The 13,631-nt window shown below is 40.2% G+C and overlaps 2 protein-coding genes across 4 annotated transcripts in view; one reads left to right on the top strand and one right to left on the bottom strand.

Annotated features, from left to right (window-relative positions):
- Positions 1-887: 887 nt before the first annotated feature.
- On the bottom strand, positions 888-7,178 carry CDKN2AIPNL (CDKN2A interacting protein N-terminal like). The gene is made up of 3 exons (XM_006179629.3): positions 6,890-7,178; positions 5,481-5,580; positions 888-1,275 (listed from the first exon to the last, which is right to left on the bottom strand). The coding sequence occupies exons 1-3, from the start codon at positions 7,126-7,128 to the stop codon at positions 1,264-1,266; spliced, it is 351 nt and encodes a 116-aa protein (XP_006179691.3). The 5' UTR covers positions 7,129-7,178; the 3' UTR covers positions 888-1,263.
- Positions 7,179-7,291: 113 nt separating this feature from the next.
- JADE2 (jade family PHD finger 2) overlaps positions 7,292-13,631 on the top strand; it is a 132,886-nt gene continuing 126,546 nt past the window's right edge. For 2 of the 3 annotated variants that reach the window (XM_014554966.2, XM_014554968.2), the window contains exon 1: positions 7,294-8,126. The gene's annotated coding sequence lies outside the window, so the exon portion shown is untranslated. Of the gene's footprint in view, positions 8,127-13,631 lie in introns of all 3 variants that reach the window. The other variant, XM_014554970.2, reaches the window with a different exon arrangement.

The raw sequence follows: 13,631 nt of genomic DNA on the forward strand, positions 1-13,631 counted from the left end.
GGCTGGGGGAGAGAAGGAGCTCATCCAAAGTTATAGATCAGAGGTCCTGAGTTCTTTACTTGGCCCACTCTAATGGTTGCTACAGATTAGAGCTAGAAGCTGCACAAAGAAGTGGCCCATCTAAGGTGTGCTGCTTGGCCTTAGCCTTGAGCCCTGGGTGAGAGTCGTCCCACTTCTCTGCCCCCAGACACCATGATTTCACAGCCACTCTCCTCTTCAGCTACCTGAGTTTACCAGTGGATTAGGCTAAGGCAGGGTTGACTGTCTTATTCTGTCACTATGCCCAGTACCAGGCAGTAATGAGTGAATCCTGCTACGACTGACTCTTACATTGGTGCTTCCCAATGAAGCCCCTCTTGGTATTTATGCCTGGAGATACATACTTAACAGTGAGTACTAAATAGAGGATAGGGGTGGTGGGTAAAAAACAGATACATCAACTCAAAGGGGGAAAGTAAGAACCAGAATTTCAGAGCAAAGCAGCACTGCACTAAACAAGTATTTCTTGAGGGACTCTATGCAAGGCAACTCCTCAAGTCAGGAAGACCAAAGTCTCAGGCTCCCTCCAAAAAGAGAGAATGTGGGCTTTACTCAGCAGCCTGCAAGGCCTTCTGGAGAACCTACAAGTCCCCTGGCTGCCTGGACCAAGCTGGGAAACCTTGTTTCAGTGAGTGTTAAAATAAGCCTTTTTTTGTAGCCTGCCTCTTCCCATGAGTTGGTAAGTACCTAGAGCCTATGATTTGATTCTCACTCATCTCAAAAAAAGATGAAGTGTGTGTGGCAATGGTGTATATGGATGGTGCAAACTTCAGGTAGAAATAAGGGATCTGGTTTGCCTCAGTGGGGTCAGGGGTGGAGACCATAAATCAGAAACACACTTAAAGGTGTATTATTGAAAAATCTGAAGTGTAAAATTCATTACCTGCCATTATTACAGCAACATTAAAAACAAAACAAAACAAAACAAAAAAAAACAGGCATTTTTAATATTCTGACCAACATTCAAAAACTGAAAATAAAAAAGAGGGCATGATTTATAAATACATAAATATCCATCCATGCATACTTTTACAGTGATAGCTATTAGAAGATTGAGAACTTTTAAAATGCCACCTAGACAAGATTCCCTTTCATTCCAGTTGCCTCTTTGCTGTATGATGATACCAAGAGTCTTAAGAGAGCTGCTGCGGTCAGTGTCACATTAATCCTAGCCTCCTTTCCAAGCTTGTGACTGGTGAGGAAAATGGGATGAATCTTCTGCCCTTAGCTTTGATGCTAGGAAAAAAAGAATAAGTTAGTAGCCATGTAGTGTAATGAATCAAATTCACAAACTAAAGTATAGCAGTGATGCAATATTTATGTACTACCCAGATGGTAAGTAGACTCAGAAATTATTGATATTTTACTACATACAGAAAACTCAGCAAAACACTGACCATACAATCCACTTGAAAGCCATACTCTTAATTTTTTTGTCTTGTCACCTTTAATCTATAAATGTTCATAATTTAAAATGATAACAGAAATACTTTAAAAGTAATTTTTTCCGAGGCATGCTCTGCAATGAATGGTTCTAAAAACAGAATCACACAAACACTTATTGTTCTAAATTAAAATCAGTTGAATCCAGGGAGTAATTCATAACATTTCACATTGAGTCAGGATATTCAGGAGATTGTGAAGGTAATCATTTCTGGATTTCACACTGTTAGAAACTGTAAATGCATGTCTTCAAATAGTGGTGAAATGAAGCAGATATATTCTTTCTGGGTACTCTCTAGCACCTCTGGTAAATTTAAACTTGGCTTTAGACAACTTTTAAGCAGGGTGTGAAGAAATCATTTTGGCTGTCACCTTGTATTTGAATGGATTTCCTTAACATTTAACAGTGCAAGTGAATCAATCTGAGAGTCTTTTTAGTAATCAGAGTTTTCAAGAGATGACCTATTTCCTAGCTAAGCCTGTCACTCTAGTCTTTGAGAAATGAAGAAGCAAAATTCCTCAGCAAAAGCAAAATATAAGAGGTCTTTCTCCTTTGAAGAGAATGCAGTGTCACCTAAAGAAACCACCTTTAGTTCAAAGGAAAGAGAATCCCCTAAGCCATCTCTCAAATTTCCAATAGTATAGACCAAGACTATAGCAGCACAACAGCTGCCACCAGCTTCGGCTGCTCCAAGTATGGTCTTTGACACAAGGTGTTGGCAGGTGATATACTCATCCTGAGCACCAGGCAACAGACTGGCCTGTGGGGTCGGACAGAGCTATTCTGGCTGCTTCTATTTCTAATGGATAAAGGGGAAAAGAAAAGTAGCTCTGTGGAACACTTATCTCCAGATGCAAGACAAAACCAGATTTAACTAATCAGGCTAAAAAAAAAAATTTTTTTTAAATACTCCCAAATACTTGCCATCTTAGAATCACATCTCCTTCCACCAATGGAGTGGCTGCTCCATTACTTTAGAGCTTGCCAAGATGGGATATAATGCATAAAAATGAACCTCTTGAAATGTAGATACACTTGTTTTTCTAACTTCTCTTTCACATTTCATATTTAGTCACTTTCCATACTGCCACTTTCCCTCTTGGATAAAAATGTTCTCAAGAAAAATGGACCAAGTAATTGAGTTGACAAATTCTTTCTTTGAGGCAGTAATGATAGCTTCTTAGTCAATCACTCTTCTTTTTTCTCAAGACAGTGCCTTGAAAATATTAATTCTGACAGTCTTATTATTAAGCAGTCTTAATAATAACACTATTCCTGAGTGAGCTGCTGCTCTTTGTTAATTACTGCTCATTAATGGGTAAACCTGGTTAGTCAAAAAGTCTGCAAGTAGGTGCCTCAGGATGACTGTTAGATAATTGAGATTGTTCAATATATTTGTCTTTGAATCCCCCTTTCAAAAGAAAAATCATATGCTGCAACTGTTTGACAAATACCACCTCTCAGAGATCAATGCTCATTTCTTTTCTCAGACCGAAAAAACAGAGCTGGACAGAGCACAGAGATGTACTTGTCTCACAAATGCAGAAAAGCCATAAAGTGTTTTTAAAATCTTACTTTAAAGAACTTACATCCCTAAGTTATCTTCATGGTCCAGTCTGGAGATACTAATAATGCTAGGCAATTCATTTCCACTTGCCAGCTAGCTAGCTACATTCAAAACCCAACTAAAACTCTAATTTTGGAGTTAAGGATCAATTCTGGGCAGAAATACAACAGTTGGTTTTAGGTGCATTGGCTCAACATCATGGTAGGTGTTTGTTTGTCTGTCTGTCTCTGGGCTGGCAAGGCTGCTGAATGTTTGCCAGCCTCTACTACATGCAAAAACCTCAGGCAAGAGACAAAAGAACTGCTCCAAAGTCTCCAGGGTTCTCTCTCCAGTGGACTCTTAGGGTGGCCTTCAATTGAGAGGGGACAGCCTTCAACACAATACAATTGTCAAGGCACACAAATCAGAAGACTCGTTCTCAAAACAGACAGGCTTATCTAAAAGAATCTTAACAACTGGCAAAACTCCACATTCTCTAAGTATCTCACTTTTCAGGATCAACTTAGTTTCACTTTCAGCGGCATCAACAGTCTAAAATTAAACTTGGTTACTAAGAAAACATAAGTTTTATTTGAAGGAAGTTCAAACACATGCAATCCAAAACATCTAAAGAAATACAGGCTCCCTGTAGGCTTCTTCCAGGTAGCTGGTGCCAATGATTAGTCTGATGGCAGAGATGGTTTTAGGGATGCCAAGTTATGTCTGAGGATTCTTCTCTGGAGGCTGACAGTGTGCAAGGACTGTGTCAAAAATGAACATTCCATCTCCTTACATTTTTAAGGTTCAAGACTCCTTTACAATGTTTAACAGTTTAGTGGCTCTTCCCCACAACACACACAGTTTTTCACATTGGTCTATGGATAATGTTAGGGACATGCATATTAATTACAAAACCTCCTTAGTCTCTCTCAGAGTCAGCAGCCCAAATATCATGAAATGTTCTGATCTCTAATATCCTAGCATGCCTGGAAAGAGAAGTATAACAGAAAATTTATGTGAAAAGCAGATCTTAGGCAGGGCAGAATACCTCTCAGGAGCAAAAAGTCAAGGAAAGAATTGGTCATAAGCAGTTAGGAAGTAAGGGCCCACCCTATTCCCTACCTGCCCCTGCCCCATGGGGTGCAATCAGGCAGCCAGCAATATCTAGCTGCCCTCTGCCTGGGCCCCAGGAACCACTCTGATACTGTAGGACTTCACAGACTTAAAAATATTATGTGAGAAAATCCAAAAAGTCACAAACTCCCCATTCATAATGGCTCCCTGGCTAAAAACGGTAGCCCCCTGTTAACAGCTGATTTTAAAAACAAAACAGCCCCTTCAAAATGGACTTGAAACTTTTGATTCCAGTTTCAATTAAAAAATAAAGAATGCTTTTTTAGGGAAACTATCTGAAATCAAATGAGGTGCGTTGTCTGGCGCTGAAATATTTTCTGGGCAGCTGAGGGTTTGATTAGTTCCTCATACCTACAAAGAAGGGAAACTCTTTATATGCCCTGCCTCCCAAAACAAGACCCAACTGGGGTGAAGCAAGGGCTTACCTATGTTTCTGAGGATAAAACTAAAAGAGCGGCCAGCAGCCTTTTACTCTATTGCTTTGGTCAATTCCGTAAGCCTTTTCTGAGCACCTTCTCTGGAGTATTGCATATATTAGATTTTGGAATTAGAAAGACTAATATTTTAAGCACCATCTCTTCTCTCAAGAAGCTTACAAACTGCTCTAAAAAAAGGCCTGGGTAAAGTGCTAAAAAATAAACTTTGGGAGATGAGGAATTAATGCTTAAGGAATTAACTACCTGAGGGCAAATGAGAAAAAAAACATGTCTTGGGAAATTCTGAAAAGCAGCTGGGATGCCTAGCCCCATCTTCTGAGCTTCCTTCTGCCACACTCTCCATGGGCCCAGGCCCAGCCCCAGGATCTAGATCTAAGGCTCTCCAGGTAACAGCTCACTATGTAAGAAGTCCACAGCCTCAGATCAGACAAAGCCCTGCAGAATAGGGAACAGCTATGAAGTGTGGACATTACTCCATGTACATTGCCATCAGCAAGTCAGAGGGGCCAAACAAGACTGGTGGGGTCCTCACCCAACGGGGTAAGGATGAGTTGTTATCAACAAGATTTTTTTAACAAGTAGGAAACTATAGCACTACACCCAACATTTGCTTTAAAAAAACAAGCAAAAAGCTCAAATGTTCGTAGAGGAACTGAAGAGACTGAGTTTATGTGTTACTCTGCAAACAATGCATAATTTATCATACTGAGCTGTTATCTAGTTATGAAAAGGTTTATACCAAGTACAGAGAAATAAAAATGAAAGGGCTTATATCTTTGAGGTAGTTAACAAGAGCATTCAAAAACAATATACTCTAATACATCATCATGAAGGCCGTTAGCGCTACACCATTTCAAATGCACTTGGAAATCCTCTTTACCTTTTTCATTAATTCACTTCTGGTAGTAAACTGTGGCAGGTCTTCCACTTCAATTCCATCAGCCATTTCCATCACCTTGTCTAAAAGGTCTTTGTTGTAACTGTACAATAAAAAGTAACAAGATAAAAACCTTAGAAGAATTATTGTCACTGTGGGCTAAAAAGAAATTGCAGGTACCTGGACTATAAACTCAACTCTCAGAGGAACGATCTGATACTACAGGGGAAACCAACAGACGTTCAGCATCAAGTTAGAAAATAGTTCTTCTGCATGTGGATACAGAAGTGGCACTAGGAATGCCAATAGAGCAGGTGTTTTAAGATTTACAAAACAAACAAGACTTACAAAATAGAGGCACTGTACATCTGGCAGTCCATATTCATGGATATGGTATGAGGGCCAAAATGTTTTCACTTTTTTGAACACGTGGAATATTGGTCTAATAAAAATAACATTATTTGTTCATTTGTCCAATGTTCTGACATTTGCCTAATCTTGGATCCTGTTAAGCAGGATTTCCTAGAGGTATCCAAAGGCAGGGAAAAGGGAGGGATGTGACTGGCACTGCTTCACCAGATTCTGTTCTAATAACTTATAAAATCTGAAAGCAAAACCAAATAGCTTAGGGCTGGAGGGGCCATATGACCAGAGTCAGACAGTCATAAGGAGCACAGAAACCAGGACTAAGCCAAGTTATCTTACTATCTTAACACAACTTCAGGAAACGCTTAAAAAAAAAAAAAGAGATGTAGCATCCTCAAGACTTGCCACCTTCTTCAAGGAGGGGCAGAGAGGGTGCTTTATCAGGTTATTTCAAAAGCAGTCCCTTGAAGGCATCTATTATTTTCATAAGAGGAAAGGCAGAGAGGCAAAGGCTGGCTCTTGTTCAGGGTCCAGCAGACAAGTGAGAAAAAGCCAAAGGCCACAAATTACATCCTGCCATAAGTGGTAAAATCCACCAATCCTGCCAGAAGCTGCAAGGCCCTAGGTATCTCTCTTCCTCTCTCTCAGCTTCTTATGTAAATTGGGGATCTCAGTTTCTGTCTCTGCACATTTGCCATGTGGAAGAAAGGAGCTAATGAATTTAAAATGCAATCACCGAAGGTGACTGAAGTACTAAGAATACAAACATCAATGGCAACTTGAACGTCCAGAGTGTATTGAGCTCTTGCTAGATGACAGCCTCTGCTAAGTGCTTTTCACCCTTTAATACAGTAGTCATCACAACTCATTTTCCAAACGAGGAAACAGGCTCACAGAGGTTAAGTATCTTTCCAAGAGGCTGGCTAAGGTGGGATCGGCTGTAGGCCTAGCTAGTGCGGTTTGGGGGTGGGGTGAGGGGAGCGGGATCAGCCCTGGGGGAGGACTGCGGCTCGGGACAGGGCGAGCCAGCCGTCAGGGGTCCGCACCTGCAACCCAGAAAGAGGTGGTTGGCCCAGACCATGGAGAGGGACAGCAGCTGGTCCAGGCGGCCGCCGCCGTCGGGCGGGTCGCGGTAGTCGGGCAGGTGGCGCAGGATGAATTCCATGCGAGCCTTCCATTGCTTCTCGCTCTCCGAGTAAGAGCGGAACTGCTCCGCGAAATCGGTCGCCTGCCGCACTCCCGAAACCAGCTCCTCCACCGCGGCGGCCGCCTCCCCACCCACCATGGCGCCTTCCGCCACCGAGGGCCGGATCTGCCCGCCGCCTTCCCGACAAGCACTGCGCCACCTCCTCGCAGCTAGAGGGGCCCCCGTGGCGCGCGACTGCTCGGGAGGACCTGCCTGGAGCGCCCTCGCCGGGTGCGGCGGCCTGGCCGGGCCTGGCCCCTCAGACTTCTTCAGCCCAGGCCCCCTGGCGTGGGTGTACCCGCAGGCCGCAGGGACCGTTCTCTGTCGACCCCGCAGGGGACCGGTAGGGAAACTGAGGCTGCCAAGCAGAGAGTCAGGGCGGCCCTCTCCCATTCAGCAGCTGGATGCCTGCCGGGACTGTGCTGTGTCCTTGCCTTGGGAATTCCCCGGGCACTGGGCCCGCAGACGGGTGCTCTCAGTTCTGAGGAGTTTTATGTGTAGCTTCTCGGGGACTATTTTTGATTCATTCCCAGAGGTTCCACCCAGGTTGTGACCCTCCTTCCTGGGGCCAGTCATCCAACCAATTAAATATCTGCGAGAACCCTTTGCTAGGTGCTGGTGATGCAATGAGAGCAAATTGAGAGCGCTGCTCTAATGAACTTTACCGCCTACTGAGGGGGATAGATATTAGTGAATACTAATTGCTCAAGGGAAAATTTTCAACGTTGACAAATTTTAATGAGGAGTGGCCCAGAGTGCTGGGAGTATGAATAAGCAAAAGGCCTGATCCAGACATGGGGGTCAGGGAAATAATGCTGGCGAGCTGAGGGGTGAACAGAAGTTAACTAGTAAAGAGGAGTAGGCCGTGACAAGAGAGCTTGGCCTGGTGAGAGAGCTGCAACATTTGTACGACAAATCCTGCAGTGAGGACAGTGGAGGAGATGACCCGCAAAGATCAGCAAGGACAGTAGGTCACGGAAGGGGTTGTGGTCTAGATCCTGGAAGGAATGAGGAGCCACTGAAGGAATTTATGATACCTGTGTTTCCAAAAGACACTGCGAGGAGCCAAAATGGATGTTTCCAGAGGAGATGAGCAGGTGAGTTGGCCTGACTCTGCTGTCTGTTCTAGGGGCAGGTAAACCCACTGAGAGACAGAAGAACTTCCTTATCAGAGGTGAGTTTCCCATCCCATTCAAGTATGGTAATGGGGAAACCACTTGAGCCTCCATCAGTCAGTCCTGAGAAATTACTGACATAGTAGGCTTCCCCATCATCCCCCATCAGTATAAGGTTGAATCCAAAGCTCAGCCCAGAAGCCAGGATCCAGGGCTCCAGTATAGGTCCTAAACTGTGAGTGGAACCCAGGGGCAGAGCCACCTATATGTTGTCTACTGTTTCTGCAGCTTCTGACGGGACATCAGGGCCCGCAGCAGAAGAAACCCCAAACAGAATGGAAATACGAGGCAATTTTATGAGTAGACTGTGCCTGCAGAACCAGCACCAGGCTCAGTGACATCCCATTATGGTTAACAATAGGGAGGCATGCTATTTTCACCCTGGTGAGCAGGGAGAATATGCACAGGACTCAGTTTCTCCACATTAGTGAGGAAAAGTTACCCAGAGCTGGGGCTCCTGAAATTGACTGCAGATCACATCTCCTGAGGGGCTTGTTAAAATAGCAGATTTTCAGACTCATCACTGGATGTTGAGTCAAGGCTCCAGGTAATTGATTGCACCTGCAGCTGACTGAACTTTGAAAAACATTGACGAGGGCTTTTGGAACCAAATTCTTGGTCATTTGCTTGTATGGTGAAGAGGCTGACTCAGAAATAGGACCCTGGGCTTTGTGACCAACAGCTGCAGCTACACAGCTAACTTGGCCCCTGAGGTGTGAAAAAGCTAAGAGGTCATCCAGAAACTAGCTCATTTAGCATCATCTTTGATAATGATGAGACAGGTGCACATGTATACCTACATATAAACATATTCAAACACACATGCAGGTTATAAGAACTTAAAAGTACACAAATAGGGGAGAGAGTATAGCTCAGTGGTAGGACACGTGCCCAGCATGCATGAAGCCCTAGATTCAATCCCTAGTACCTCCCTTAAAAATAAATGAATAAATAAACTTAATTACCTCCCCCCCAAATAAAAAGAAGTAAAAAATAATTTTAAAAAATACACAAATAAGTGGTCTTTTAAAAATAATATGATATTGTTAACATTATACTTTCAGAATGTAAAGTAGTCTAAGAATGTTAGTTAATATTAACATTTTACAGGCCTCTGTGACAAGTCCAGTTACTGCCCAGTTTATTGTTTCTAACTCATTTTTATAATTCAGATTTTCTTTGAGTGGAGTACACAAATTAAATATAGAACATTTTCATCACCCCAAAAAGAAACCCCATACCCATTAGCAATTGCTCCCTATTCCCTCCAGCCCCTAGCAACAACTAATCTACTTTTATCTCTGTGGATTTCCTATTCTGGACGTTTAACATAAATGGAATCATACAATATGTGATTTTTTTGTGACTAGCTTTTTCATTTATGTGATGTTTTTAAGATTCATCTATGTTGTAGCATGTGTTAGTACTTCATTCCTTTTTATGATTGAATAACTTTCCATTGTATGGATATACCTCATTTTATCCATTTATCCATTCATCAGTTGCTAGACATTTGGGTTGTTTATACATCTTGTCTGTTATGAATAATGCTGCTGTGAACAGTCATGTACAAGTTTTTGTGTGGACATGTATTTCCAATTTTCTTGGATATATAGTGTATTGCCACATCTATATTTAACTTTTTGAGGAACTGACATTGTTTTCCACAGGATCAGCACTATTCTACATTCCCACCAGCAGTGTTTGACAGTTACAGTTTCTCTATATCCTGCTCAACACTATTGTTTTCCTTTTTTGATTATAGCCATCTTAGTGGGTACAAGGCTGTATCACATTGTGGTTTTGTTTTGTATTTCCCTAAGGACTAATGATGTTGAGTATCTTTCATGTACTCATTAGCCATTTGTATATCTTCTTTGGAGAAATGTCTGTTCAGATCCCTCGCCCTTTGAAAAAAAAATGGACTATTTTTTAGAGCAGTATTAGGTTTACAGCAAAATTGAATGAAAAGTACAGAGAGTTTCCATATACCCCATCTTCCTCTACCCCCACCACACACAGCCTCCTGCACTATCAGCATCTCTCACCAGAGAGTCCATTTGTTACACTGACACATCATTATCATCCAAAGTCCACAGTTTACATTAGAGTTCATACTTGGTGTGGTACATTCTATGGGTTCTGACAAATGCGTAATGACATGTATCCACCATTATATGAATATACAGAATAGTTCTACTGCTCTAAAAATCCTAACAGTGTTTTCTGAAGAGCAAAAGTTTTTAATTTTGATGAAATCCAATTTATTTTTTCTTTCATGAGTCATACTTTTTGGTCCTATCTTAAGAAATCTTTGTCTAACCCAATGACATAAAAATTTCTGTTTCTTTCTGGAAGTTTTATAGTTATGGGTTCTACATTTAGGTCTGTAATTGATTTCAGGTTAGTTTTTGTATATGATGCAAGGTATGGGTTGTCAAGAGCAACAAAGGATACAAGATTTTACCCTACTTGCAAGCTAATAGGTTACCCTGCCACAGTTTCATTGAATTCTGGCAAAATACTTGTATCCTAAGATAGAGACAAAGAACTTTATGACTCACAACACAGCAAGCAGCATGAGCTTCATGTTTGCATTGGTTTTCCTTGTCCCCTGAGTCCCACAGGGGCCATGCTGAAGGGCATGAGTAGATAAAGTACAAACAGGGACACACAGTGGGTTTATATAACAGCTGAGGAACCGCAAGTTTAGGGAACATCAGTCTTTTATAAAGGACTGCAAGAAAACCTGCCCAACCTTTGCCCCAGAGCAATATATTATCTTTTTTATCTGGACAGTAAACAAACTTACCCTTTGCTCTGAAGGTAGACCCTATCCCTAGGCTGCTTCTTGGACAACTATCCTTGAACAGACAGTCTGAAACAAAAGGGCAGTTAGTTTCTAACTCTTAAGATGTGCAGATACATGAGAGACCCGTGGAAAATTATTTCCCAACATAGGCTGAGACTTTTTTTTCTTTGTTTGCATGTGATTGTCTAATTGGTCCAGTACAATTTCTTGAAAGGACTATCTTTTTTTCTGTTCAATTACTTTAATACCTTTGTCAAAAATTAATTGACCATATATGTGTGAATCTATTTCTGGATACTCTCTTCTGCTCCATTGATCTATGTGTCTATCTTTATACCAATACCATATTGTCTTGATTACTGTAGATCTGGAATTAGCAAACTTTTTCTGTAAAGGGTGGGCTACATATAATTCCTGTTGCATACTTTTGTTTGTTTCTTTTCTTCAACCCTTTAAAAATGTAAAAGGCATGAGCCTAACAAAAATAGGCTGTAGGCTAGATTTGGCCCATGGTCCATAGGTTGCCAATGCCTGTTGTAGCTTTATAGTAATCTTAAAATCGGATCCTTTGAGTCCTCCACCTGTATTCTTTCACAAAATTGTTTTGGCTGTTTTAATCTATTTTTTCAATACAAATTTTAGTAATAGTTTCTCAATTTTTAGAAAAACAAAGCTGCTGGGATTTTAATTCAGATTATATTGAATCTATAGATCAGTTGGGGGAGTATTAACATCTTAACAATATCAAATCTTCCAATCCATAAACATGGTATATCTCTCCATTTATTTAGGTCTTATTGTTGTGGTACATTTTAAAATCTGATCAAACATTAGATATAAACATGTATTTGCCACTTTATTTGTTCTTCTTTTTTACATCTTACTTCCCATCTGGTTTCATTTTTCTTCTACCTGAAAAATTTGTTAGCATTTCCTTTTGTACAGGTCTGCTGGTGGCAAGCTTACTTTTTCTCAGCTAGAAAATGACTATATTTTGCCTTCTGTATTATTTATACTACTGCATAACAAATTACTCCAAAACTTAATGACTTAACACAGTAAACATTTATTATCTCCTTTCCTTCTTTCTACTCGTTTTTCCTTTTTCCTCTTTTTGGTCTTCCTCCTACTAAGATTGTCTTCTAGAACATTCCTTACCAATTCTTTTAATGATGGGCCTGGAAACCTTAAAAGAATTCTAGAAGATACTTTAGAAAGTACTCAAGAATGCTTCTATTCAGTTCTTTTTACTGCTAATTTATTTCTCATGTCTACATTGCATTGGTTACTAAATTTAACATATCGTAAATATTACTGTCTCTAGTATTTCCCTGTTAAGGAAACCTTTCCTTTTCTCCTGGGAAAAAAGTCCTATTTTTGCATTTTGAGGAAATATCCATTGATTCCCATTTTACTGAATGTCTTGTTTTTAATCAAGAATAAGTATTTGATTTTATCAAATGCATTGTCAGTATTTGTAAAGATAATTATATGATTTTTCTATTCAGAACTATTAATATGGTGATTTTTTTCTTTATTTAAAAAATTTATGATTACTTTTAAATTGTAGTATAGTCAGTTTACAGTGTTGTGTCAATTTCTGGTGTACAGCATAATGTTTCAGTCATATATATGTACATACATATATTCATTTTCTTTTTTTTTAATAGACTTTATTCTTTTAGAGCAGTTTCAGGTTCATAGCACAGTTGAGCAGAAACTACAGAGAGTTCACATATAGCCCTCCACACCCACGCATATATACTCCCCTACCCTCAACATCCCTCATCAGTGTGGCGTATTTGGTACAATCAATGAACCAACGTAAACACATTATTATCAACCAAAGTCCATAGTTTACATTAGGGTTCACTCTTGATGTTGTCCATTCCATGGGTTTTGACAAAGGCATAATGACATGTAGCTACCACTATAGTATCATATAGAATTATTTCATTGCCCTAAAAATCCCTTGTGCTCCATCTATTCATTCCTCCCTTCCTCCCTCTCCCCAAACTCCTGGAAACCACGATCTTTTTATTGTTTCTGTAGCTTTGCCTTTTCTAGAATGTCATTTGGTTAAACAATTTGTATCCTTTTCAGACTGGCTTCTTTCATTTAGTAGTATGTCTTTTTTAAGTTTCTTCCATGTCGTTCATGGCTTAATAGATCCTTTTTTTTTACTGCACATATATTTTTTAATTTACATGTATGTACTGTTCTTTGTTTCTAAGAACATTTAGAGCTTTAGCTTTTTAAACTTAGATAGTTATCAAAGGAATAAAGCCAACCACAAAATAAGAATGAATTCAAAAAGATACATACACCCTGTTATTAACAGCAACATTATTTATAATTGCCAAGATATGGAAGCATCCTAAGTGCACATCAATAGTTGAATAGATAATGAAGATGCAGCATATATATACATGATGGAATACAACTCACCCATAAAAAAGAAGGATATTTTGCCATTTGTGGCCCTTCATTCACTTTTTTTTAACTTCAAAACCCAGAATTTTGTAACTGGCAGAGACATTTCCATTACAACAAAAACAACAAAATACCTAGAAATAGACTTATTCTTTTTCATTATAGGTTCCCTGTGCTATACA

The sequence above is a fragment of the Camelus ferus genome, chromosome 3, assembly GCF_009834535.1.
Source record: "Camelus ferus isolate YT-003-E chromosome 3, BCGSAC_Cfer_1.0, whole genome shotgun sequence".
In the NCBI taxonomy this organism is placed as follows: Eukaryota; Metazoa; Chordata; class Mammalia; order Artiodactyla; family Camelidae; genus Camelus; species Camelus ferus.

What these genes read in the sequence shown, in the direction of transcription:
- CDKN2AIPNL (XM_006179629.3), bottom strand. Translation starts at nt 7,128, where the DNA reads ATGGTGGGTGGGGAGGCGGCCGCCGCGGTGGAGGAGCTGGTTTCGGGA. An exon ending in CACCTCTTTCTGGGTTGCAG is followed by an intron (nt 5,581 to 6,889) that starts GTGCGGACCCCT and finishes TTTATTGTACAG; the next exon opens with TTACAACAAAGACCTTTTAG.